Raw genomic sequence first — 25,578 nt, forward strand, 5'->3', positions numbered from 1 at the left:
AAAAATGTCCCGAGCGGCTATCGCGAACCCGGCCAGCATCCCTCACACCATCACAACAAACATGACTGTACACGCGCTGCTGACGACGCGCCGTCTCCCCACTTTTCAGTGCGCAAGCCTGGGCTCCGCGTCGAGCCGTTGCGCCTGCGCTCTGCGTCGCCACCGAGAGAGAGAGAGAGAGAGAGAGAGAGAGAGAGAGAGAGAGAGAGAGAGAGCGAGAGAGAGAGAGAGAGAGAGAGAGAGAGAGAGAGAGAGAGAGAGAGAGACTCCACAGGCTTGAGCCTCTCTACCTCCCCGCCAGCAGCGGTTCTCTCGAAAGGCCACGAGCTACTGAAATGAAAGCTGCACTAATACCTCGACACACGTCGGAGTCTTCGACTGCATGAAGAAGGTAGGCTGCGCGATCCGTTCGGTGTTATATTGTCGTCCTCGGAGGACGACAGAAAGCGGTCGTTTGTCTCTACCGTGTAGATCCTTTTTTTTTCCTCTCCTGTGAAACAAAGCAGAGGCAGCAGCGCTCACTTGTGGCAAAAAAAACCACAAGGGAAAAAAAAAACATCTGTCAACGTCACATTTGAGAATGACATCTAAACATCGGATTTGTATACTGTCTTGTGGTTCGATATAAACTTATAGGCCAAGGGCTGCATGTCGGCCTAAACAGTCGTTGTCTGTTATGGACATGATGTGGGGCTAGGAGGTCTGTGGTGAAATCCTCTGTGTTGTCAGCCCAGTCCCTTCATAACGCTTATTGTTCTACAGATGTTGCTGCAGAGACGCTGCATCTCCCACCTCTCATTGCTGTAGTAGCATTTAATAATAAACATTTTTTAGTACAAATTAAAATGGTCTCATATATATCGATGGCAATTATTGCAGTTTGGTCCTTTTACGTGATATTACGTGAATTATTTGCGTGATAATTTGTTGTTGTTTATTTTGTAGGCCGTGTAGCGGTTGCCACGCGTCGGGAGGGTTTAAAGGACACGACATGAAGAGGACAGCATGGTGTGCATGAGGCGTCGTCACGCGCACAGGGAATGACACGCGTCCTCGATGACTGTCAGGGTGAATCCTAATTACTGCGCGGAGCTCGTTTTCTGACCGACCGGTTGGATGTACTACGCGGGAGCGCGCACCTAGACGGCCCGAAGATGTCCCAGAGCTGGACGGCCGCCACGCCGTGCCGCTGTCTCGCCGCCGTCCTCGTGCTCCTCCTCCTCGTCTTGCCCCCCCGCGCGCTCTCCATCCGTGCCGACAAGGCCCTCAACAAGGACGATCACGTGAGCGCCACGGTCAACGCCACCGTGTTGGACTCTAAGGGCAACCCCGTCCAGATGATGAGCAACGACGACGGCACGTACGGCCAGAACTCGCCGAAGAGCGACACGAAAGGCACGGTGATCGCGCCTGCGCATTACCATGGAGGTAAGTTCCCTGTCAGTTCCAATGTAGCCATGGCAGTGTGGGGCTGAATGATGGCAGGGCTGTGCGCATGGTGCTTGCAAAGTGTCATTTCCCCCTTATAGCAATGCCCCCCCCCCCCCCCCCCACTCTCTCTCTGTGAGCATTCATGCACAGACAGGCACTTTTATAGTTTTTCCACATTAGGCTACTTTATAGGCTAGATATCATGCCAGCTTATGAACGTGATATATCTTTTTTTATTTGGAGATATGGATTAAGGTCAGTGCAGCTGTATCTCAAACTCAAGCACGCACACGCACACACACACACACACACACACACACACACACACACACACACACACACACAGTCACAGTGTCAGACAGACTGCTGTGGTTAGTGCTGAATTAGAGAGGTGTAGGGTGGATGTGTAGAGGTTATTGTGTCTGGAGTCTATTGTGTTGTCAAGATGTCAAGGGTTCGCTGTGAAGAGGGACAGGTACCGGGTCGACATCAGAGCATGCAGACACTGAGGTCGTTCAAACACCATTCTGGAACACAGCCTTTATGTTCCAGAACATTATTGAATGTGTCTTTTTTGTTCTACAATGTTTTCATGGTCCTGGAACCCAGCCTGTATGTTTTACAACGTTCTGTAACATCGTCTTTATGTTCATGAAGGTTTTTCAACATGGTAATCATGTGTTCCGCTTGGCTAGTTGAAAAACATATACAGTTCATATTGATATGCCTATCATCCATGTGAAATCAAAACTAATGAAATTATCTAAAACGATATGCAGCAGAGCAAGTCTTTGTTGTTTCACAGGGTTACCAATGGTTACCAAAGTCCAGAAATGATATGTTCTTTTAACACAAAGTGGTGCTTAAAACGGATTGGTGGTTTAACAGATCATATAATATCTTACTGGTTTAAAGCTTACGATGATGGCTTAACCCGACATTCATGAAGACTGCATGATGATGTTTTAACTACATGAAAGGATGGCTTAGGTTATTAATAGTCACAACCAAGCTATTTGGCTATGGAAACATTGGTAAAACCACAATGTAATTAGGTCAATTATATTATGGGCTGGTGAAAATAATCAATATATTTATGGCTTTGAATTATAATTGTAGTGTGTATGTTTATTACCTCCTACTGTGAACATAATATCTGTTTATTATTAAATAATATTATTAAATAATATTATTTCCATAAAATGTACATTTAATGCATATGGCCCCCAATCAGTTGAGCTCTGACCTGAGATTGAACATGACATGAAAAGTCTTCCTACCACCTCACCATCATCTCTGCGTTGGGTTTAATGTCACCCACTCAACCTCTCTAGTCGCATCTCATCATCTTCTGAATGGAAACATGCAAGAGGAGCATCTGATTGGCCGAGTTGCCTTGTTGTGGCATTTAATAGTGACAAGAAGAGATCACATAATGCATTGTGTGTCTCTGAATCAAGAAGAGTACTTGATTCAGAGGCAAAATCTATTTTTAGAGAAATTGTGAAAAAAAACATTGGTGATGAAAAATGATTGGTGGAAAATATAGTGGGAACACAATTGCACACACTTTGTCCGTGAATAGAGGTGACTGTGGATATATAACAAAGGAATTTGTAAAATGGAAACTTTCCTTTACCTCATGGGTCTGTTGATCTGCTCCACATCAGCTCACTGTGTCCACCCCTATCGAATCAGAGCTCGGCTCTAGACCGACTCCACCCCAACCCCAAAACCATTTTCCGTGTTCATTTACGGAAAAAAAAAATATTCAAACCAATCACAAACCCTAAAGAAAGTAGGCTACAACAAACAGCAATGAGACAAACACTAGACTTTTGGACTCAAAGAATAGCCTACGGGTTGGTTTTTTTTAAACTGTACAACATTTATTTGACATGGTATTTACCAATCATGAAAGTTTCCATTCCATAGGCTTGTGTGTTGTTATGTGTTGTGGTCAACAGAGACATAACAGACCTTATTCAGAGGCTGTGGCCTAGTTTGGGGCTTCTCTCTTTGGCCCGAGGTAGCAGCCTGACCTGTGTGGAGACCGGCTCCCCACTCAACCTCTCTGTTCTAACCACTAGAAAGACTCACTCTGGTTCTGCCCTACAGACCACAGCACCACAACGGGTACGGTATCAGCAGCCCACTCCCCTCGTTGAAATGATACTTTGAATTACTCATTGGATTTCATTATTCTGGCCTTCAACTGTTGTTGTTGTTTCTGCATTATTTTGTATAATAACTCAATAACACCTCAATAACAATAACCTCAATAACTGTTTTGTGGACTCAATACTGGCCTATACTCAAAGGGGATTAACTGCATTAGTTCTAGTAATCGCAGCTTTCAATGCAGTTAGTGCTTTGGATTTATTGCACATTCAGTTCAAAGTTTAGAGAGGTAATATTGTGTTTTCTTTTTAACCATTTATGCCTCTTTTCCACCGACGGTACCAGCTCAACTCGCCACGACTTAGCACGGCACGACTTGGTTTGGTTCCAGGCACGTCATGTTTCCATCTAGAATAAAGTACCTCTTCAACGTGGGCGGGTCGTCATAGCACGCATGTGTGAAACTGCAGTGACGTACTTATCAGGGCTACAGGGCTGCACACAGGAGCGTCTCCACCTCTGTCACGGGCCACGGCGTGTTCTTGCACGCTGATCCTGCCATGTTCAATAATCAATCACTATTGTTGACTGAACACTGACGCTAGTATTTAAAGATGCCGGGTGTCGGGTGTCAGGCTCGGACGTCACACTCATCATGACTTGTCCAGTGGCGTCTCTCTCTGGCCAATCAGTGGCCAGCAGCCTGTTTACGTCACACAAAAGTATCAGATCAGCTCTCTTGAACCTTGACGGAGGTGAGACTAAAAAAGTACCAGGGACCAGGTACCTTATTTTGGTGATCGAAACGCAAGAAAAGGCGGGCAAAGGCGAGGCGAGTTGAGCTGGTACTGTCGGTGGAAAAGGGCCAATAGTCATGATGTTTCCTGTTTTGATGCGGAGCGGGTTACTTGTATTAAAGGGACTCTCAGTACGTTTACATGCACAGCTTAATCCGATTAAAGCCATAGTTCGACTATGCTCTGCAATTGGACAAGTGCAATTGTCAGAGTATACATGGCTGCGAGTAAATCGATTCATTGGCCGAAGCGTGTCATGCCCTGGTACGATAGGTGGCGCTGTACCCATTTCAACTAGTGGTAATAGAGCCACCGGTTGACCTCTTTACGTCACCAGCAACAACAAACTCAGGCGCCTGCATTCGAGAAAGATGTTTTCAGTAGACAGCTGTCAGTTCACTTCGGGTCCATATCATTTCTCCGACGCTCCATTGTTCTGACCTCTCGGTCGTATGCCGACTCCAACCGGAGGAGCTGGCTCTGCCGGCCGCATACGAGGTCGGAACATTGGAGCGTCTGAGAAATGATATGGACCCGAAGTGAACTGACAGCTGTCTGCTGAAAACATCGCTTTCTCCTCCATGTCGCGTTTCAATCTGGACTTCAGAGAGTCAAAGCCAAAGTTCCTTTCCCCTAATTCCTTCTCACCATGGGCGTGATAACCACCACTAGGAGTCTTTACTTGTTGTGGAAGTACCAGAGAGTCGGAGAACCCACACAGTCTGTAAGATTCAGAATATCAGAGAATACCCCCGTCAGTTCGGCCGCGGCGCAATGAACGAATAAAGATCGTAGTTACTACTTTACAACCTTGTTGATGAGCAACATTTAGAAAAACATGTACTTTTAATTCAGCCTTGGGTGAAATCGAAGCGTAGTGTGTACTGAATGCATGTTGATGATGATACACTCCTTATAGGGGTAACTACATTGGAACGACACCGGCTTCCTCCATCTTCTGTTCCAGCTTTTTAAATAAATCGCCTATCCGAAGTGAGTTGACAGCTGTCTACTGATAACATCTTTCTCCCGCTGGAGCAGCCCCTCCGCCGCCCGTCCGTATACGGCATTCCCCGCCCCATCGCAAGGAATAGGAAAGATCGTAAACACGTCGGGAGAAAAAAACATTTATTTTGACAGATGTGCCCGAAGTTACTACTTTACAACCTCATTGATGACCCACATTTAGAAAAACATGTACTTTTAATTCAGCCTTGGGTGAAATCGAAGCGTAGTGTCTGTGTGCTTCCACATTTAATGAATGCGCACTCCCATGGCCAGGACACAATTCTTATTGTGGGGGTAACTACATTCACCGGCTTCCTCCATCTTCTACGCCACCTTTTTAAATAAATCGGCGTTTCTCGTATTCCGACGGCGACAACAACACGACTATCGTCTCTTTCTACTTCCGGCTCATGGCCCCGGGAAAAGATCTCGAGCATGCGCAGAACGCAATTCAACGCATAATCCAATCCCATTCCGTACATGCACGCTTAACTCGACTATGAATCGAATTATCTAGGGGTCTTAATTCCACTATGAGAAACCCAATTCGATTTGATTTTAGCTCAACTAAGGTGTATACATGCATCTTAGTAATCCAATCATAGTTGGACTAACCCAATAATTTGACTTTCTTCAGTGTCATGTAAACGCACTGACTGTGTCGCATTTTAAGTAATGTGTTAGCTAAAATCAATGTCTTCATTCATAAATATGTCCTCATTGGTGTAAAATGACCTCTGCCAATAATCAGACTTATCCTCCTGAGCGAATAATTTCTTATCTGTATTTACATTGAACGGGTAGGTCCTAAGCAGGCTTCCATGTCATTCCGGACTACGAAAAACCATAACTTGAGACAGGGACATAAAGCACTAGGTGGTACTAGCTAAGGCTAAATGTGAAAAAAGTGAAAAAGGGAATTAAAATGCAACGTGACCAGCAAATTCAAAAAACGGGTCATGTTGTCATACCTTCTTGGCACATACTGCCTACTGTAGTTGCAACCAGGTTGCAACACACATTTGAAAAAGCAAGGTGCTAGAGAGCATAATTCATTTGAAATCAAAATGACCACAAGATGGGAGAAATTCCTACAGAGTGTCCCTTTAAGATTTTAATAAAATGGAGTATTAGGTTAATATGTTATTATTATATGTATTAGTATAACCACTAATTAACTTAACATCCACTCCAGGCTGTCCTCCTACTCTTCTTACCTATTCAAAAGACTGTGGTGAGCTCCGGCCGATGCCAGTAGTGGCAGTAGGACCTACATCCTACGAGCAGTGAATGGAATCACGAGCAGGACACACAAGTTCCTGCGCAAAGTCAAAGCTTGGGTTCTCTGATGATGTGATTGGTTCAAAGTCACATTCACATTACACACACACACACACACACACACACACACACACACACACACACACACACACACACACACACACACTGTACCAGATGCTTCCAAGGACACTGCAGACCTTGTTGCTCTGAAACTGGGGCCTCGTCCTCAAATGTTTCCCTTTCCCAGAGATGGTCTTTTTCTCTCTAGTTTCTCTCTATCTTCTCTCTATATTGAGTTATGACACAGAGCTTCAAAGGCCTCCAGGCTGAAAATTATAACATGGCACCGTTCTCTATGTCGAGACCGATTTAAGTAAAAATTCCTTACAGTGATGATCAAATTAAACCGTTTACTTTATTCTATTCTCGAGTCCTCCTTGCCCATTTACTTATAGAGGCCGTGTAGACATAATAGATTCAGACATAAATATTTTTCCTCTGTGGTTCTTAATGGCCCACTAATTGTTGTGTTCCCATTGGCCTGTAACTGACACGAGCAAGCATTTATCAGACCCGGAGGAGCTCTGGATTGTCTATACGGGCAGAGGGTAGATTTTGCTGGTCGATCTACAGATCTATGCCGGTAAATCTATATATCTTTTGATGGTAAATGTACTGAGCTATGCTGGTCGATATACAGTGTTGGGCTGGTAGATCTACCGATTTATGCTGGTAGATCTACAAGTCTGGATCTATGATGGTAAAAGTGGCTCCTAGGAACACATTAACCAACGTGTGTGTGTGTGTGTGTGTGTGTGTGTGTGTGTGTTTCTTGACAGAGACTTATCACCTGTTCTCTCTTTTTGATGAGAACACAGGAAGTGTTTTTTATGAGTGAGATTTTGCATCCCCATTTTCGGCCATTTTTGTCACATAGCCTTTACTTCCTTTACACACACACACACACACACACACACACACACACACACACACACACACACACACACTACAGATGTATATTGATATATGTATTCTGATGAGAAACATTACCTCCGTTGATCATGAGATTGATTGTGAGGTTAAAGAAATGGCTGTGTGAAATATCCTGTCGTGCATATCGTGATCCCGCCCAGAGACCAGCTCTACGGCCCCTGCCTTGTATCTCTGAATGAAATAATGTCCACAGCACTGCTTAAGCTCTCATATTAATTTAATAAAAAATCCACAGCAACGTTTCGACCCTATTGGGTCTTCTTCAGGCCAACGGAGCAGTGCTGCGGACATTAGATTTATTTCATTCTAGATCACTTCATTTGTCCGGCACCTGGCCAGTAGGGGGGATGTGCACACAGCTACTTGTTTGTACCTGTCTTGTGTCTACCAGTTTACGTCATAAGCGTCATAAGCACATGACGTATCGTGATAATACCGGCCAGCCTTACCTACTAACCTTGAAGATGGGATTCCTACGGCTCTGACCTCTGCTCTCTCCGGTTGTGATATGAAACTAGGTTGTGCACCACAACCCTTTGCACGTAGTGACTCCAACCCTGAATGTACACGTATGACTGTTCTCATCCTGACATTGTATCTCGCTTCGGATATACGGTCAGGGACATTATTCCACGTGTGTCTCTCTCTCTTCCTCTCCCAGTGGTGGACCGCCAGGGCTGTGACCCCCACACGCGCTTCGTGGTGCCGCCACGCACAGGGCACTGGGTGGCCCTGCTGCAGCGCGGGAACTGCACCTTCAAGGAGAAGATCCTGAAGGCCGCTTCCTACAACGCCTCCGCCGTGCTCGTCTACAACAACTCCACCGAAAAGACCGTCAAGATGGGCCACGACGGTACGACTCCACACCGCTTCCTTGCTGCTGTGTGTGTGTGTGTGTGTGTGTGTGTGTGTGTGTGTGTGTGTGTGTGTGTGTGTGTGTGTGTGTGTGTCATTGCATGGCATTGTGATGTAGAAAGCACAAAGTCAATGGTCTGTAAGATGACATCACAGAGAAAGAGGAGGAGGAGGAGGAGGGAAAGAGGTGTGAGCAGAAACAGAGGTAGGGCTGTCTGAGTCATTACCTGTGTTCCAACAGCATCGATGAGTCTAAATATAGCACAGAGCTGAGGAATACTCATCAGAACCGCGCTGGAGCGTTCTGAGCCCCGCCCTCAACCGTGCGTGCGTGTGTGCGTGCGTGCGTGCGTGTGTGTGTGTGTGTGTGTATGTGATAACAATAACTTCAACCAGACCTTGGCTTTTTTCCCAAGTACAAATAAGAACAAGATTATGACATGCAGCTTCATGACATTTTGTGGTTTGTGGTCCATGAAAATATGCAAAGTAACAGCATTGACTGTGTGTGAAAACATTAGCAGTGCAAAACTTAACGGGTTAAGTGATTCTGTGCACTGGACGCTTTGTGTTGAAAACATCACCACTATGTGGGTCTGCGTGTGTACGACACGGTTGCAAACAAGTATTCACCAAGCTTACCAAAATCACATCATTTTCCGACATCTTAAAGATATATTTTATATTATGTTGATAATGTTTTTCGAGATAGGCTATATAAGGAAATAGTCCAAATACAACCATCGCAGGATTGCATTGAGTTTTTATGACTTAAATAGGTTTATTTGCCATAGTTTAGTGGCTGGCTAGAGTACATAGAGTGCCCCGTGTTCGACCAGATTACAATAGTGACGACCGCCCAGAAATGTCCCGACGTCAAAACTGGAAGTGAAATTTATAGCAGCGTAGCAATACTGTGGTGGTGTAATAACGAATCCCCTATCTCAACACAGGTTACGCAGTTGGAAAGAGAACTAAGGGAACTGAAGATGTGATCGTATGAGTCCCTTGTGTCTAGAGGTGCAAACCTGCCCAGGAGACGAGGCGTTTAACTCCTTGTGCATCTCTCTCTCTCTCTCTCTTTCCCCCTCTCTCTGTATCTCTATCTCCCTCCTTTCTCTCTCTCTCCCCCTCTCTCTGTATCTCTATCTCCCTCCTTTCTCTCTCTCTTTCCCCCTCTCTCTGTATCTCTATCTCCCTCCTTTCTCTCTCTCTTTCCCCCTCTCTCTGTATCTCTATCTCCCTCCTTTCTCTCTCTCTCCCCCTCTCTCTGTATCTCTATCTCCCTCCTTTCTCTCTCTCTTTCCCCCTCTCTCTGTATCTCTATCTCCCTCCTTTCTCTCTCTCTCCCCCTCTCAGTCTTTCCCACCCTTACTCAACTCCCTCTCTTTCTCTCTCACCCCCCTCTGTCTGTCTCTGTCTGTCTGTGTGTGTCTCTCTCCCTCTCCCTCTCTCCTCTTCTCCCTCCCTCCCTCCCCCTCTCGCTCCCTCCCCTCCACACACACTGCTCTTCTCTCGTCCACAGGTGGCAAATGTCTGACTGGGTGCGTAAGTCACCCTGAGTCACGGCCCTTACCCCTGGGCCGTGCTCGATGTGTGCTCAGCCTGTTGACGGCGGAGCCCGGTCCATAAACTAATGATTATTGCCCGCTGGCTGGTGGTTCTGACTGACTGACCCCTTCCTCCACGGCCAATTGACTGACCTAGAAAAAAAAAAAAAAAAACTGTTAGTGGCACTGAGAGGTGTGTGTGTGTGTGTGTCATTTTGTGTTTCTCTAGTTGTGTGTGTGTGTGTGTGTGTGTGTGTGTGTGTGTGTGTTAGGGATGGCGTCCACCTGGCCAATTATTTTAGAGACAGAATATTCCAACCTCTCCAGCTGTGACACCAGGGTGCAGTTTAATTAAGCTTCACATTGAAATGAAAATGCGCGGAGGCTGAGAGGGAGCCGTCAGAGCAATTTAAAAGTCCATTCTCTGATGGCATTGTGGAATTCATCACAAGAACATTTCCAATAGTGCCAACAAGGCCTGAAGGGGATAAACAAGTGAGGGGCAGCATTTGAGAATGTGCTGCATTATAATGTATGGACATGATGAACTAACAGCAAGTAAACACAAGCCATTGAACACTGTTAATGGTTATTCATGATTCAACCTTAACTGAACCATACAATACCAGACAGATTTCATTTAGCACATTTAGCAAATTTTATCTAAAGCAACCAATTTGGGTACATGTTGTAAGGAGTAGTAAGGTCCAACTTGCTCAACAAGGCTTTCAGATTAGGCTGGGGGCATTTAGGGATTGAACTCAGAACCTTTAGGTTGGTGTAGTTGGAGCCACTAAGCCAGTGTGCCACCGGGTTGTTTGATCAGATCACTGAGCATGATATAAACAATAATAACCAGGCTGTGCCCACGAGAGACAGCAAAACCAAAAACCAATGCAGGAACTATGGCAACAGAGTAGGCCTCCATGACCATTCAGCTGTGTTTGTTGTGACATCTCTGGAAAGCAGTGCATGACATAACATGCACATGGGTTTGTATTGTTTTGTTTTATGATCACAATCGTATATAGATAAGATGAATGTATGCAGGATTTGAAAATAAATATCTCAGAGAGTAGAATATTTTAATACACGAGGTGCCGAGATGAGATAAACTTTGACCTTTTCAACAGTAACAGAATCTGTGGGTCCGCCATGTTTCATTTCACTACGACAACAAAAGCACTTGAACACAACGCACTTGTAATTTCCAGTTCACAAATGGAAAGGATCATCTTTTCCACAGCACGTGAAGGCAGCATCAGTCCTGACTGGTGCGATAGAGGACCTATTTTCATTGGCCAATGTGCAATGCAGGTGGAAGATTACTAAATTGAAAATGTGTCTCCATTGCGTTTTAGTTTAATACATAGAGTTCCACCAGTGCTTCCCACCAAACCAACCCGACCTCTACCCATGCAGGCACTGGCGACACCGTGGCGGTCATGATCACCGAGGCGTACGGTAGAGAGATCCTGTCCCACCTGGAGCGCAACCTGACGGTGCTGGTGAGCGTGGTGGTGGGCCAACGCGGGCCCACCAAGAACATCAACCGTGGCTCCCTGGTGTTCGTCTCCATTTCCTTCATCGTCCTGATGATCATCTCGTCAGCCTGGCTCATCTTCTACTTCATTCAGAAGATTCGCTACACCAATGCCCGGGACCGCAGCCAGGTAACCCGCGTACACTAACACTGAGGCACTACCAACTCGCTCTGCCTACCGGAGAATCACGCAAAGAGATACCGGCCTTGCCGGCTGTCCATTCCCCCAGATCTGTGACAATGTATATATATATATATGTGGTCTGTGCAAATGTCTTAGCGCCCGAGTTAACAGTCAATTTTTTAAATAGGATAATAAGATAAGACATTCTAATCATACAGGGGCTGTTAATTATTAATTTCCTCGTTTTAAAGTTGAAAGCGGGTTCTTTATTTTTGGAGAATATTTAGTTGAAAAATTGTGAAACCTTTAAAAATCCATGTTTGGAACATCTAGATAATCTTGCTAAAGTATTAAGTTGTCGTTCTCATAAAAATCATCATCATGATAATGAATTTCTGCTCAAGGAAAGATGGTCAAGTGAATGCAGTGCAGAACCCTGTTATGGAAAAAAGGATTTAGGATTTTGGTTAGAGCTTAGTCACTGTCCACCCTCCCCCCTCACCGTCTGCCTGTCATGGCTACAGGGACAATGAGAAAAGCCCCTATTAAAATTGTATGTCAATTGCTCCAGAGGCTTAATAAAAAAAACGTCCAGTGATTATATCTGTTCCAGCGTTATCTACCTCAACGGCTCCAAAGCTTTTTGAGCAACAGCTGTATGAACAGCCACTAGCTCGTGGTCTGTCAACCTGTCGCTAACTCCTGTTGCTAACAGTCAGTGACTAACAGTCAGTTACTAACAGTCAGTCACTAACAGTCAGTTACTAACAGTAAACTGGTGATCCATTAATGACATCAAACAGTGTTTCTCCACAGTGGACTCTCATGCTCTGAACGTAAAACCAGTCAATACGGAGTCTGCTAAATGGACAGTATATTGGACAGTAGCCTAACTCTGGCCAGCGAAGGATAAGATTATCCCTTAGTCTTAAATTCTGAGAGCATGCCCTCCATGAAAGACGACCCGCTGAAAGAAAATCACTTTGATTAATTGAGGAGGACGGTTCCAATAGTTTAGCAAGAACTTTATCAGAATAAAGGCACTTCTACTTCAGCCTGCCCTCTATTCACTACATCTGTCTCCTGCCTCCTCTCTCCTCTCTCCTCTCTTGTCTTTCTGTGCTACTCAATTCCTTGTCTCTCTTCTTCCTCAATCCCTTTTGCCTCACTCTTGACTCCCTCTTATTCCTTTCCTCTCCTTGACCCCTTCTCTATGTCTTCACTTTTTCTTTTACCTTCCTTTTTATTATTATCCTTTTAACTATTTTTTTTCTCTCTCTCTCTCTCAATCTCCCACTCACACACTTTCTTTTTCACTTTCACTTTCTTCTGTCTGCTTGCTCTCCTCTTTTCTCTCTCTTCTCTTCTTGCCTCAGCGCCGTCTTGGCGATGCAGCCAAGAAAGCCATTGGGAAGCTGACCACAAGGACGGTGAAGAAAGGAGATAAGGTAAAGTGTGCGTTTGGTTCTATTAAGGAATAACATCAGCGTCTACTCTCCAGCATATAAACAGAATAGCATAGAAACGTATACATGAAAGGAAACGTAAAAAAAATTCACATGAAAGCACCATTTAGCGGGCTTAACCCCACAGAAAAAAATATTTTGAGTCAGGCAAAAGGTCCTTATTTGTCGCTATCATAATGCAGACTCAGCGAGCACACGCAGATACACTCACACCAGACCGAAGAAACTAAACACTGGCCTCAAGGACACGCTGGCAGTAACGTCGTAGAGGGGGGAGGATTAATCAGACCCGACTAGGCGATACAGAGAAATGTTTGGCCGCCATTCATCTAATGTCTCCTGCCTGTACGAGCAGCCTTCGCCTGCAGGCCATGGGGGGTTTAAGGCTCAGGATGAGGTGATCAAAGTGACAAACGGGGACAAGAGCTTCCAGCCAGTGCCTTAACAGACGCACTTCAGAGTCAAAGGTCAAGGAGGGAGGGAGAGAGAGAGATAGAGAGAGAGAGAGAGAGAGAGAGAGAGAGAGAGAGAGAGAGAGAGAGAGAGTATGAAGGAGATGAGACTGAGAGATACATCTGAGTGGGAGAGGTGTCATTAATCAATCCTGATATTTGCCCCCCCCCCCCATAAGAGGGTAAAAAAACAGTTGAAGTTGTTTGACCCGCTAAGACATCTGGGAGCGGGTGGACATTTTGTGCTGAACAGAATACTTTCCTGGTGTACTTTTATAGCCCTGATATCCAATCCCACCCGCCCTCCATCTAGTGGCATGAATGAACACGTACACCGTTGTTTCTGAAGAGGAGTATAGAGTTTAAGGTCAATTTATTCAAACTGCTCATGAGTCATTGAAGGGAACTGACTTGTGCACAGTGAATAGACTGCAATCTGTAACGCAACTGCTACATCCTCGATGCGTGTCCGGCCCACGCTAGCGTGGGCAGTAGGCTAGGCTAGGCAAGGCTAGGCTACGTTGTGTAGCATTAGTGTTGTGGGGGAGACAGCTCTGTGGCCTGAACTGACGCTGGGCAAGGTCACATCGCATCCCCTGCCATGAATAAAACATGTGAGGGAGAGAGAGGGAGAGAGAGGGAAAATGAGACAATATTGGAGAGAGAGGGAAGAAACGAGAGAGAGATACAGTGAGATGATGAAGGAGAGAGAGGGGGGGGGGGGGGAGATAGGAGGAGGAGAGTTATGTACAGTGAAAATGGGAGAGCTGGGAATGAGGGGAAGAGACGGGAGAGAGAGAGACAGTGAGGAGATTGAAGATGGCAGGAGGGAGAAGGAGTGGTGTAGGTGGTCCACCGCGAGCGCTGGCGTCGGGGGCAGTAAGAGGAAGGGGAAGATGAGTGGTGGCGTGTGAGGGAGAGGAGGAAGTTGAGATGTTCACAGCTGAGGCATGGCATGAACCACAACTTCCTGTGCCCTTGGCAGTTCTTATTCCTGTCACACTGACAGCCAGGCAGCCACACTACGGAGTGCAACTACGTAAGCATCAAATTCAAAACAAAAGTACACAATGGGTGGTTGAAAATTTGTTTTTGTTTTCAAACTCACAACCTGTAACTGCTGGACGGTTTAAACCGTACACGTTTTAAGTGATCCGGCTCAGACAAAATGGCCGGCGTCTGTTCAACAGCGGCTGCCAAGAGGAAGAGGTTGTTGTTGTTGTGTGTTTCTCTGCAGCGTGCGGCAGGTTCTACGTCAGGTTCTACGTCAGGTTCTACGTCAGTTTACGTCATTCCCTGTACCACCTCCATTGCCTGGCAGCTGGCAGCTTCTGCACAGCCAGCCAACACCCATCCATCACTGAGCGCCAGACGGACCTGAAGGGCTTCTTAGGGGGTGTGGAAAGGAAATCTAATACAAATCAAGTCAATAAGTAAGAAACGAAGATTCCCTGAGAATGATGCTCGAAAAACTGCAGTCTGCGATGTTTCTGCAGGATCGAAGAAGCGTCATGTCAGCTCCAACATGCAATCTAAGATATCTTCTGCCGGACACCGGCTACTGCGTGTGTTAGTGGTCGAGGGTATATGTTGTATAGGGTGTGGGGAATGGCAGTTACAGTTGGAAAGTCTTAGGAAGAACGCACAAGGAATTATCTGAGATGTTGTCGTTTTTTAATGTCATTTAGTCTGTAAACATATTGATTGTTGGATCATTAAGGTGATTAAAATGGAGGTTTAATAAGAAGGACATGCACATTAAACCTGCGTGTAATGTACAATCCCGTAGCATATACCTTTTCTTTTACTATAGACTCGCAGCACAGTATAGTTTAGAATATAATTGAATATAAAGATAACTCATTAAGAATTTTGGACTTTCAACATCTCCAACATCTAGAAACACCAGATGACGATGGTATTCCTCTCTTAACTGGGCGCAAGATTCAGCTGAAGTTGTTTCGCAAGTTTTCGTGAAGAAATATCGTGGGAGTCATCTGGATTTCGATTCGGGTGGGTCTAGAAGGGTGGGGACACTCTTTGTGGAGGTTATTGATCGGCCCATGTGCAGGCGCCGTGGGTGGGGGCGGTTGGTGGTGTGTGTGTGTGTGTCTGGGCCAGGGGGGTGGGGTTGCGCGATGGCATGTCCTTGGCTCTGAAGCTGTTTGTCCTCTGTCATGAGAGACAGATAGCCAGCATCCAGAAATAACTCAGCATTGATTCTCCACTACCCCTCCTCACTGCCTTGCTTTGGGTCATCTCCCTCTCTCTGCCTCTGACTCCCTCTCCCTCTCTGTGGCTTCTCACTTACTCTTATTATTTTTGTACCAGAATGAAGTCATTCAACCAGCCTCCCCCATTCGGATGTATCTCTCTAGGTTGATCTCTCTCTCTCTCTGTCTGTCTGTCTGTCTGTCTGTCTGTCTGTCTGTCTGTCTGTCTGTCTGTCTGTCTGTCTGTCTGTCTGTCTCTGTGTGTGTGCGTGTCTGTCTGTGTCTCTTTTGCTCACTCTATTCCGCCCCTGTCTTGTTTCCGCATGTCGGCTCTCCTGTTGTTAATCACTCTCTTTTCACCCGCTGCTCGTCCCCCCTCATTTATTCTTGGCCAATTTCAGAGCTCTCTGAGCTCGCCGGGTCTTGGCTGTGAGCCCCGGGCAGACCCGCTGCCTGTCGTGATGTATTTATGCGCTGCTGTCCATTGTTAACAATGTGGATGAATGGGGAACGTCTCACTGTCTTCTGCTAACACACGGAGGGGGGTATTAACACCGCAGTGTCCAAAGCCACGGTCATCTCGACCACATTTCAAAGTACACAGGCACGGCCAGATCAGCAGATTTACAAGTGAAATCTCCGGCCCATTATTGATTGGAAACAGCTTGAGCCGTGAGGGGAGGGGCCAGGAGGAGAAGGATAGGAGGCAGAGGATATAGAGGGGGAAGGAAAGGAGGGGAAGGAGAGAGGTGAAGTATAGGAGGTGAAGGACTGGACTGGAAGGACAGGTAGGGAAGGAGAGAGTTCACCGAAGATGTAAACTCTCACCTAGACGAACCCCTCCTGGCATTTCTGAACAAGCTGTTGACATGCAAGACTTAAAGCATGGAGTCATCGGCTCTGTGATATTCAAAAATCACAAAAACAACGCACAAATCGGAAATTCAGACCCGGATGTTTTGCCAGCTGACTGCTGCGAAATTCTGAAAGATCAGTGTATTATTCCCGAATGACATGGGAGCTGGGGTTAATGTAAAGGATAAGATGGCCTCATGGGTTCTGGAAAGGTTCCAGACAGCGTGTTGCGGTGGAGGAGGAGGAGGAGGCTGCCAGGTGTTTGAGGCCAGGAAAGGGTTGATGGGAGACATATGGAGGAACAGTCTGTTACCACCGACTGTCAGCCCCAGCCGTACAACACACACACGTACACAAACACACACACTTTTTTTTTTTATATTTCCGTTGAATAGTAAGAAAACAAAAACATTTCTGCATCTGTAACATCCTGTTACTGTGTGTGTGTGTGTGTGTGTGTGTGTGTTACAGGAAATAGACCCAGACTTCAACCACTGTGCAGTGTGTATCGAGGGCTACCAGCTCAATGACGTGGTGCGAATCCTGCCTTGCAAGTAAGTAGCAGTAAATCCGCAGCTGTACTCGTGGCCACGTGGCCTTTTCTGGACACTCTCGACCTTTGACCCTGTATAATCAAATGCATCCCAACCTCAACTTGCATTAAGGCAAAAGTATTCCTGTCTATATATCAACACCCTTGTTCACGTGCACACCCTTAGATGCACTTACTTTATTGTTTAGTTGAGTTAAAACCAGTTTTCTTGACATTGATATTTGCATATAAGATTAGGTATAAAATACAGGTTTAGACTCGGTGTGATCACAAATTGTCCTCATATGTGTGTGTCGACAATTGCAGAGAAATGTGGAAGGGAGTCAAGCGGATGGGTGTGAAGATAGCGTTCAGGGGAGAGCTTCTGTACATGATCATTCCGTGCAGACCTTTTTTTCCACTGCGATAAAATCGCAGAGTGTGTTTAATCTGGTTTGAGTCATCGCACTTCTGCTCATCCAAACAGGCTGCCAGAAAAACCTTAAAGTGTACCACAACCCTGACCTTGTCCTGTAATGAACTCCAAGTCGTTTAGAAACTCAACTGCTCCGAATGAGCTGGTTGCTCCGCGTCAAATGGGGCTCACCACATCACTGGGTTTATTCTCTGTGTGTATATCGGCTCATTTCAGCAATTTGGTGCCTTTGGTTAGAGTCAGTCGGCATAATCCAAGTCCTAATGTGCATGTTCTTAACTTTTACTTTGAAGGGTTGACCTGATATGATCTCATATAACTGCAGAGGAGGTGTCTTACCAAAGAAAAAAAATGCACATGAAATGTCTGGACTTGCAAAGACAATCAGACTCATTGTTAAAGGCTATGAAATAAACTGTAAATATTTGAAGATATGACCCATGCTTGTTTTAAATAAACACGAGTTAGCAGGAACCATAGCTAAAGGAGGATTGAGAACTACATTGCCAGTGAACATAGACAGCAAAGGCATTTCTGCCTCTTTTCACGTTCACAACATTGATTCAAGCGTTCTAGAAGCTCGGACACTAAGCTTTGTCCGTTGGCTTAAGTGTGTGCTCCGTGTTGTTTTAAAATGGATGCTTGATGAGTCATTACCACTTGTGATGTGAACTGTGACGACTGAGAGCGGTGAGAGCTGGGAGAAGGGCCTCTGTAACGTTCACACGAAAACACATTTAAAGGCAATCACACACTCACATGAACACACAGGTGTGTGTGTGTGTGTGTGTGTGTGTGTGTGTGTGTATGCCTATGTGTGCATTTGTTGTGGGTCTGCTTCAATGTGTGCCTGTGTACTTGCCTGTGCCTGAATGTGTGTGTGTGTGTGTGTGTGTGTGTGTGTTGTGGATATGCGTCACTGCATGTTTTTGTTGCATCATCCATTCCAGCTGGCCCACTGCCCCGCTCATTGTCAAAAAGCTCTGAACAGGGTCATCAGAATGAACCCGTCACAACCAACCACCAGCCAGTCTTTTTTGAGCCACAAGCGCCCCCTGGTGATTATGTCTTAGCACAATACTAAAGTAAATACCAATGTTATATATTGGTTATTATAATGTTATCAATAAAATAACATTAGAAGGGAAATTTGACTATCTAAATTCAATAGTATTTTTGAACTATATACTCATTATTATAGTCATTATTAGAGAATATTGAATGTAGATATATATTATCAGAGTATATTACATATTTTGGTCCGATCCTGAATTTCCCCGTTTAAGGCCCAACCCCTAGTTGTGCTCTGGCGGCCCCTTGTGGGACGCTGCAGTCCTGCTAGTTTTTCGCCAGGTTCTAATGTAACTGGTTAAAATAATCAGCAGTATGACGACCGCACTGTAGACAAGGGAGAGAGACAACTGTATTTGACCAGGAAGCTTCTCTCTATAAATAAAAATGTTTTCTCTTCTTTCACCATCATTGCCTTCTCTCACCCCGACCCCGTCTCTCCATCCTATTCCTTTACCTCTCTCTCCCACCTCTTCTCTTTTTATACCATCCGCCAATCACCCCTCTCTCCTCCCTTTCTCTCTAACCCCTCTACCTTACTATTTCTTCGCCCCCCTCTTACACTCACTTTCTCCCTTTCTCCCTCTGCAACCCCCCTTCTCTCTCCCTCTCTGCCCCTCACCCCCTCTCTCTCTCATTTTCTCTCTCCCCCTTGCCCCCCCCCCCGACCTCTCACTCTCTTTCTCTCTGCCTTCCCCTCACTCTGCCCGTCACCTCCCCCTCTGACTCTCCCCCTCACTCCCTCGCTCTCCCTACCTGTGTCTGTCCCAGGCATGTCTTCCACAAGATGTGTGTGGACCCCTGGCTCAACGAGCACTGTACGTGCCCCATGTGTAAACTCAACATCCTCAAAGCCCTGGGGATCATGGTGAGTGCCCACACACATCACAAACACACACATTCTTCTCCTGCTTGTTTCGATGTTTCTGTGATGATGGTTTTTGACAATGGTATTTAAGTGTCAGCTAATCATTAGTGTGTAGTAAAGTTTCTTACATGCCATAATATCAAGCTTAACCTTTGACGTTAGAGATCTATCTTTTCCCCTGCATTGTGCAAAGAAGCAACCATCTCTGCCTGCTGCCCACGCCCAGTCACTCATGGCACTAGGGACCCCATATAGTCAATGTGATTTTCATGTATTATTCACAATGGCACTAACCCTAGGACAACCACCAATTTTCTGTACACAAAGGGTTTTCTGTTTGGGATAGTTTTTAGTTTTAGTTTCAAGTTCAAACTAGCAAAAGATAATGTATCCATAAAGTGGCAAAGAAAGCAGGGAGTGTTTCAAAGTGAAGACTGCTGGACCTGATTGTGTTTGTTTCTGTTGTGCATTGAGCTAGGGCATATGATCCTGATTTAGTATTGGCAAATACAGATATAAAAATAAATACTAATTCAGGACAGATACTTACACAGATACAGATACTTACAACAAACAGCTGTGTCATTACGGAGTCCCATTCTAGTTGGCTTGACTAAGATCATTTAAACCAAATAAAGAATTAGATAGTGATTAATTGAAATAGTTTGTTTTTCTGTTATGTTGGTTCAGTGGTTCAAGGCTCGAGGGAAAAAAAAATAGTTTACTGTCAAATGCAGGTAAAATACTCTTAATTACAACAAAAAAACGGGGCGGCAAAATGCTAGATCACTCATTGAACTAAACAAATCAAAGAAAGAAGTCGCTAATCCTAGATCTATCCCAAAATATTTTATTTTCCCCAACGAAGCCACCGTAAACAATCCTAAAAGCAGCTGAGCTGAGGCCTGTGTGTCTCCCCCCGTCAGACCAACCTGCCCTGCGTGGACAACGCGGCCTTCGGCATGGAGAGGATAGGACGCAGCCAGACGTCTGGCAGTCAGAGGATGGCTCTGGTGGACCTCTCCAACGAAGCCTCCATCAGCATGGAGCCCCTGAGGCCCTCCGGGGGCCCGCAGGGGGTCCCCTCGGACGGAGAACTCACCCCTCACACCGGGGAAATCAACATTGCCGTCACCAGTAAGTCTAGGCCGGTGTTGACCGTGCCATGTATGGATCTCTGATGGCGGTCGGTCGCCTTTCTGCGTCTCCTTTTGTGGCTTTTGTTTTCACTCCTTCTGTTTGTGTGTTTCCGATGCATTCGCGGAAATGGTCATAGGTGCATTCCAGGAAAGTGAACGCGACACTTCTCAGTGGCGGAGAACATGGGCGGCGAGCAAACAGGAAGGGCGGGGTGTTTTTAGAGGTTTATTTACAAAATCTTGCTGTCGTTCTGCTCTCTCTTCTTCCAATATATAGTTTGAGATAGATCTTATCTAGATATACCACAGTCGTCTCAATGAAGCCGCCATTACAACAAAGACATCCATTGAGCCAGAGTGGCTGTGCTTGAGTGAACTTGAGTACAAGCTACAAGAGGACATTTTGGATCCGCTTCGCTAATCCTACCAGCCCCTTCTAGTGGTGAACAGCCACCAGAATACCTAATCAGCCTTCTCAGCAGAGCCCTGACCAGCCTCTTATTTGGGATTATTTGACTCTGAAGAAGAAATCTGAGACACACACACGCAATGGTAAATGTGATTCTGATGCCAGTTCTTAGGGTTTCCAGAGAGAGTTGGATTTCTCACTCACCATAATAGCCCACACTTGAAGTTGAAACAGGATACGGAGGTGGGGTGGACCCAAGCGTAGGAGAGATCACGGAGGGAGTGTGCAAGCACTGCCGGTTACACTTCTGGTGTATTATCCTTGGTTAAATTAAATCAGCAAACACTTGTTTGAGAGGGAACGAGTGAGAGCCGCAAAAAAAATCATTTTGCGTCAATGTCTGTTTCATGTTGTCCTGACCTCCATTGCATTCTATCCATGCTTGTTTTTCCTTCAGTCGCTTCATCCAATTGATCAGTCATATCCAGGACTCTATCTTCAAAGCTCAAGAATCTCTTATCTCATGTGTGGCAACTCTCTCAATCCCCCGGCCATTCCCAGTTCTTGCTTCTCATGTGCTCTCGCTCTCTCTCTCGTTTACCGCTCCTCATCCTCTTCGTCTCCTCTTCTGTGCCTCTGGGCCGGCGTAAGACCGTTCTGGTCTCTCTTTGGGTCTTGCTGTGGTTCCTCGGAGGGTTGGGGGCAGTCTTTCTCTCTCACTCTAACTCCTGATCCCTGTCCTTGATTTGGCAGAGCTTTGGGTTGTGGTCCTCATCTTCGGTCTTCTGTGTGTCCTGGTGCTCTGCTTCATCATCATGAAGGCTGCAGTGCTGTTCAGGGGGCTGGATGGAGAAGCGATGCCACCCTCTGACCTCTGAACTACTGTAGGTCATCCTCCGCCATGGGTTCCGCCCTCAAGATTGACCTTTTTGAAATGTCGTCAAAGCTCCACATTTTTCCTAACATTGTGGTTTCTTTTATTTACTTGTTCGTCCTTGTTCCCAACACTTAACTTGTTCACAGCTTAAAGGACGGTAAGTGGAGTCGGTTAATTCCAACCGAAAAAATAATTCCAACAACTTGCAGTAAAAAATACAGAATGAGAATTAAGTGGGGTTTCTTGTAGGAAAATATAAGCCGGCTGGGATTCTTACTGACTGTGCTTTGTGGCCATAAGGTCATTAATTTTAATGAGGACACTCTCACGCATCTTCAGTCTTGATTAAACGGGAGAAAGGGGTTATTTTTACTCTTTGAATACTCAATGCCATCAAGTGTATTCTGTTCGGTTCTGCAAAAATCCCAAGACCTTTTCGTCGTCGTAGTTGTTGTTGCTAGATGACTTATCGTAATGACACCAAATGACTCAGCAGAGGGGAGGTAAGAGCATTTCTTCCACTGGAATAACACAGGAAAACTAGGCTCTTCAACACTTCTGTTGCTCCTCTTTGAGTGATTCTACCTTTCCTTTCTTCTTCCTTTCTTTCTCGTTTTCTATCCATTCAACGTGTTTTTAGGTCAAAACAGGTGCTGCCCAGACTTTTTGAATGTTGAATAGACGTTGTTTTGGGGAGAACTACTGAAGTACATCAATTACTTGAATTGTATTGAATCTTGCTATTGAATATTTTTAAAGGTGTGTGTCTGTCTGTCTGTCTGTCTGTCTGAGGAAAGAGTGCAAAATATCGAGAGAGGGGCTGCAAGAGGGAAAGAACCAGCGAGAGAGAGAGACACAATATGAGAGAGTCAGTAAGCTAGAGAGAGAGAGAGATTAAAGGGGTGGTTCAGGATTTTGGACATCGGGTCTCATTTCCAAGTGAGCCAGTGTGTTATTTATCATTGGAGACCGTTTTCAACACTTTTCATTCAGTCCTTCTAGTTGCAGAAATCGCTGGGGCTAGGCTAGAGCAAGTCGAGGGGAACTGCTAGCCTGCCAATAAAAACAGTTTTACCCACTCCAAAGTATACCCGATGCAAACGAATTATAATTCCCGACTATCGATGTAAATGTCTGTGTTGATAGAATAGTGTTAGAAATAAACTTACCCTTGCATTGCATTTAGTTTATAATCCCTGTAGTTGGAAGCAAGCTACGGCAGCGGCGGACTGATATTACCTGGAGTGCGCTTCTCTGTTTACCTTCTGCTGTAGTGAATTGGTTGCTACACCGGAGCAAAGTGAAATTCCGCCGCTGCTGAGAAAGTAGTCCCCCAAAATGTAATGTGATCATTGCGATACAAGGATTGTTTTATTTCAAATATTATTCTATCAACACAGACATTTACATCGATAGTCGGGCATTATAATTGGTTTGCATCGGGTGTACTTTGGAGTGGGTAAAACTGTTTTCATTGGCAGGCTAGCAGTTCCCCTCGACTTGCGCTAGCCTAGCACCAGCGATTTCTGCAACTAGAAGGACTGAATGAAAAGTGTTGAAAACGGTCTCCAATGATAAATAACACACTGGCTCACTTGGAAATGAGATCTGATGTCCAAAATCCTGAACTACCCCTTTAAACCCGTTGTCCTCCCTCACCTCCAGGCGGCCACTTCTTCAACCGGAGCTCGGGGTCTCCCCGGAGCATCGTGTGTGAGGTGGAGCTGCCCGACAACCAAGCGCCCCACGACCTCTACGACGACAACAAGTCATGAGCAGCGCCTCCAAGATGGCCGACCCCCCTCCTCCTCCCCCCTCCTCCCTCTCTCCCCCCCCCACCCCCCTCCCCTCTTTCCCGCCTCCCTCCCTGCTGAAGGACCTTCTTTGGAGCGCAGGGGTGTTTGTGGCATGTGGAGGGAGGTGGGCAGGGGGCGTCGCGTTGGACAATGTCTTCTGAACGTTCACATCAAAGACTCGTCTGGCTCTTCTGCTGCGGAGCGTACCGTCGCTGTGTGGATACGCCCGAAGGTTGGAGTGAAGCGGTGGGGGGATGACCACCATAATGGGGTCTGCAAAAGAATAATCCTTCTTTCATGTTTTCTTATATTTCTCTTAAAAAGAGATACGTCTCTCTTGGATACATATATATATGTGTATATATATGTATATATATATCTATATATATATTATCTGCTAAATCACGTCACTGATTCCCTCAGCTTCCCTATTTGGCCCTCTCTCTCTCTCTCTCTGTGTTGGTTTTCCTGTGCGATGGACGCCCACGGTCTGCCATCGTGGACCAGCTTTCTCTCTGTCCCAGCGATGATGACCGCAGCGATGATGACCCCGTGAAGACCAGTGAAGAGGCCATTTCTGAATGGCAACACACCGACAGCCTCCACAACAAATAAAGACAGTGAAAGAGGAAGCACTGGATATGGAAGTCATTTCATGGACAAAAACCAGTGTTTGCAAACAGTGTTATAATCCTGTAGCAAACGAACACAACCCTACTGTTTCTCTAGTGCTACGAGACGATAAATGTGTATACAAAAAGCTTATGAAATACCCTCTGCGTGAAATTATCTGAAGCCCTCAACAGGGGACCTAGTATATAACGTATATATACTGTACAATCTATATACACGGCGATATAGCTTTTAAATGGCCTATGAAAAAACACAGATTTAATTTACGTTTTCTCAGTCTTGTCAGCAGAAAGAGATTGTTTTTTGTTTCTTTTCCTTTGTGTTCTAGTCTTTGTATCTGATACATTGTACCGTGGTGGTGAATAGCAGGGCACTTGGGTTTGGGTCACTGTGTTACATATGCAGTCCTGCCTCCGCATTAAACATGTCGTTACTGCCTATGGAGCAACGAATCTTGCCTTTTGTCCATTTTTGCCCTTACTTGCTGCATTCAACAACTGTGTCAACCTCCATCAACCATTTGTCATCCGCTACACTGTGTTAGCCAAATGTTACAACAATGGGGTTGGCCACTGCTACTAAATCTGTTCCTTATTAGGATGTACAGATAAAGATGAAGAGATCTACATCAATCCCCCAGAAATGATTGTGCCAGATATTAGTGAAAACATCTCGACAATTAAACATAAGAATAAAAATACAGTACTTAATGTAATTAATGTAGATTAATAAGGAGTAAATATGAAAACGAGTGCCTAATATAATAAGGTAATATGCACTTTAGCACAACATTTCTCAGATGATCAGGTTTTTTTTTATTTTATAAGTTAATACAACCTACGATCAGCGCTAACAATGGAATGGTAGGTAATGCAAGAAGCAGACAGACAGGCAAGAAACGAATTTATTATTATTATTGAATCCACGGTCAATGCCCCATATATGATAATTTAATCTTACATTCTTGCTGTGAAATGTTTCGCGCCATGTGATTGGTCAATCAGCCCAAATAGAATGTCCTTCCCTACAGGTTTCGGCCAATCATATATTTTAGCTGGATGTCATGTGAGAGGTTGATCAGACACGAGGGGAGGAGGTGTGGTTTAAGGCGAACCAAGGAACAACAAC

At 45.4% G+C, this 25,578-nt stretch overlaps 1 protein-coding gene across 2 annotated transcripts; it reads left to right on the forward strand.

Moving 5' to 3' along the window:
* The first annotated feature begins 237 nt into the window (after positions 1-237).
* rnf130 (ring finger protein 130) lies at positions 238-24,902 on the forward strand. 2 transcript variants are annotated; one of them, XM_084469393.1, is made up of 10 exons: positions 238-391; positions 946-1,428; positions 8,293-8,484; positions 11,459-11,709; positions 13,080-13,151; positions 17,161-17,243; positions 19,500-19,596; positions 20,523-20,733; positions 21,898-22,028; positions 23,687-24,902. In XM_084469393.1, the coding sequence occupies exons 2-9, from the start codon at positions 1,155-1,157 to the stop codon at positions 22,020-22,022; spliced, it is 1,305 nt and encodes a 434-aa protein (XP_084325519.1). In that variant the 5' UTR covers positions 238-391; positions 946-1,154; the 3' UTR covers positions 22,023-22,028; positions 23,687-24,902. The 2 variants fall into 2 exon arrangements, with proteins under 2 accessions (XP_084325519.1, XP_084325520.1); XM_084469394.1 differs by lacking the exon at positions 21,898-22,028.
* The last annotated feature ends 676 nt before the right edge of the window (positions 24,903-25,578 follow it).

The sequence above is a fragment of the Micromesistius poutassou genome (assembly GCF_964030765.1).
Source record: "Micromesistius poutassou genome assembly, chromosome: 6".
NCBI lineage: Eukaryota > Metazoa > Chordata > Actinopteri > Gadiformes > Gadidae > Micromesistius > Micromesistius poutassou.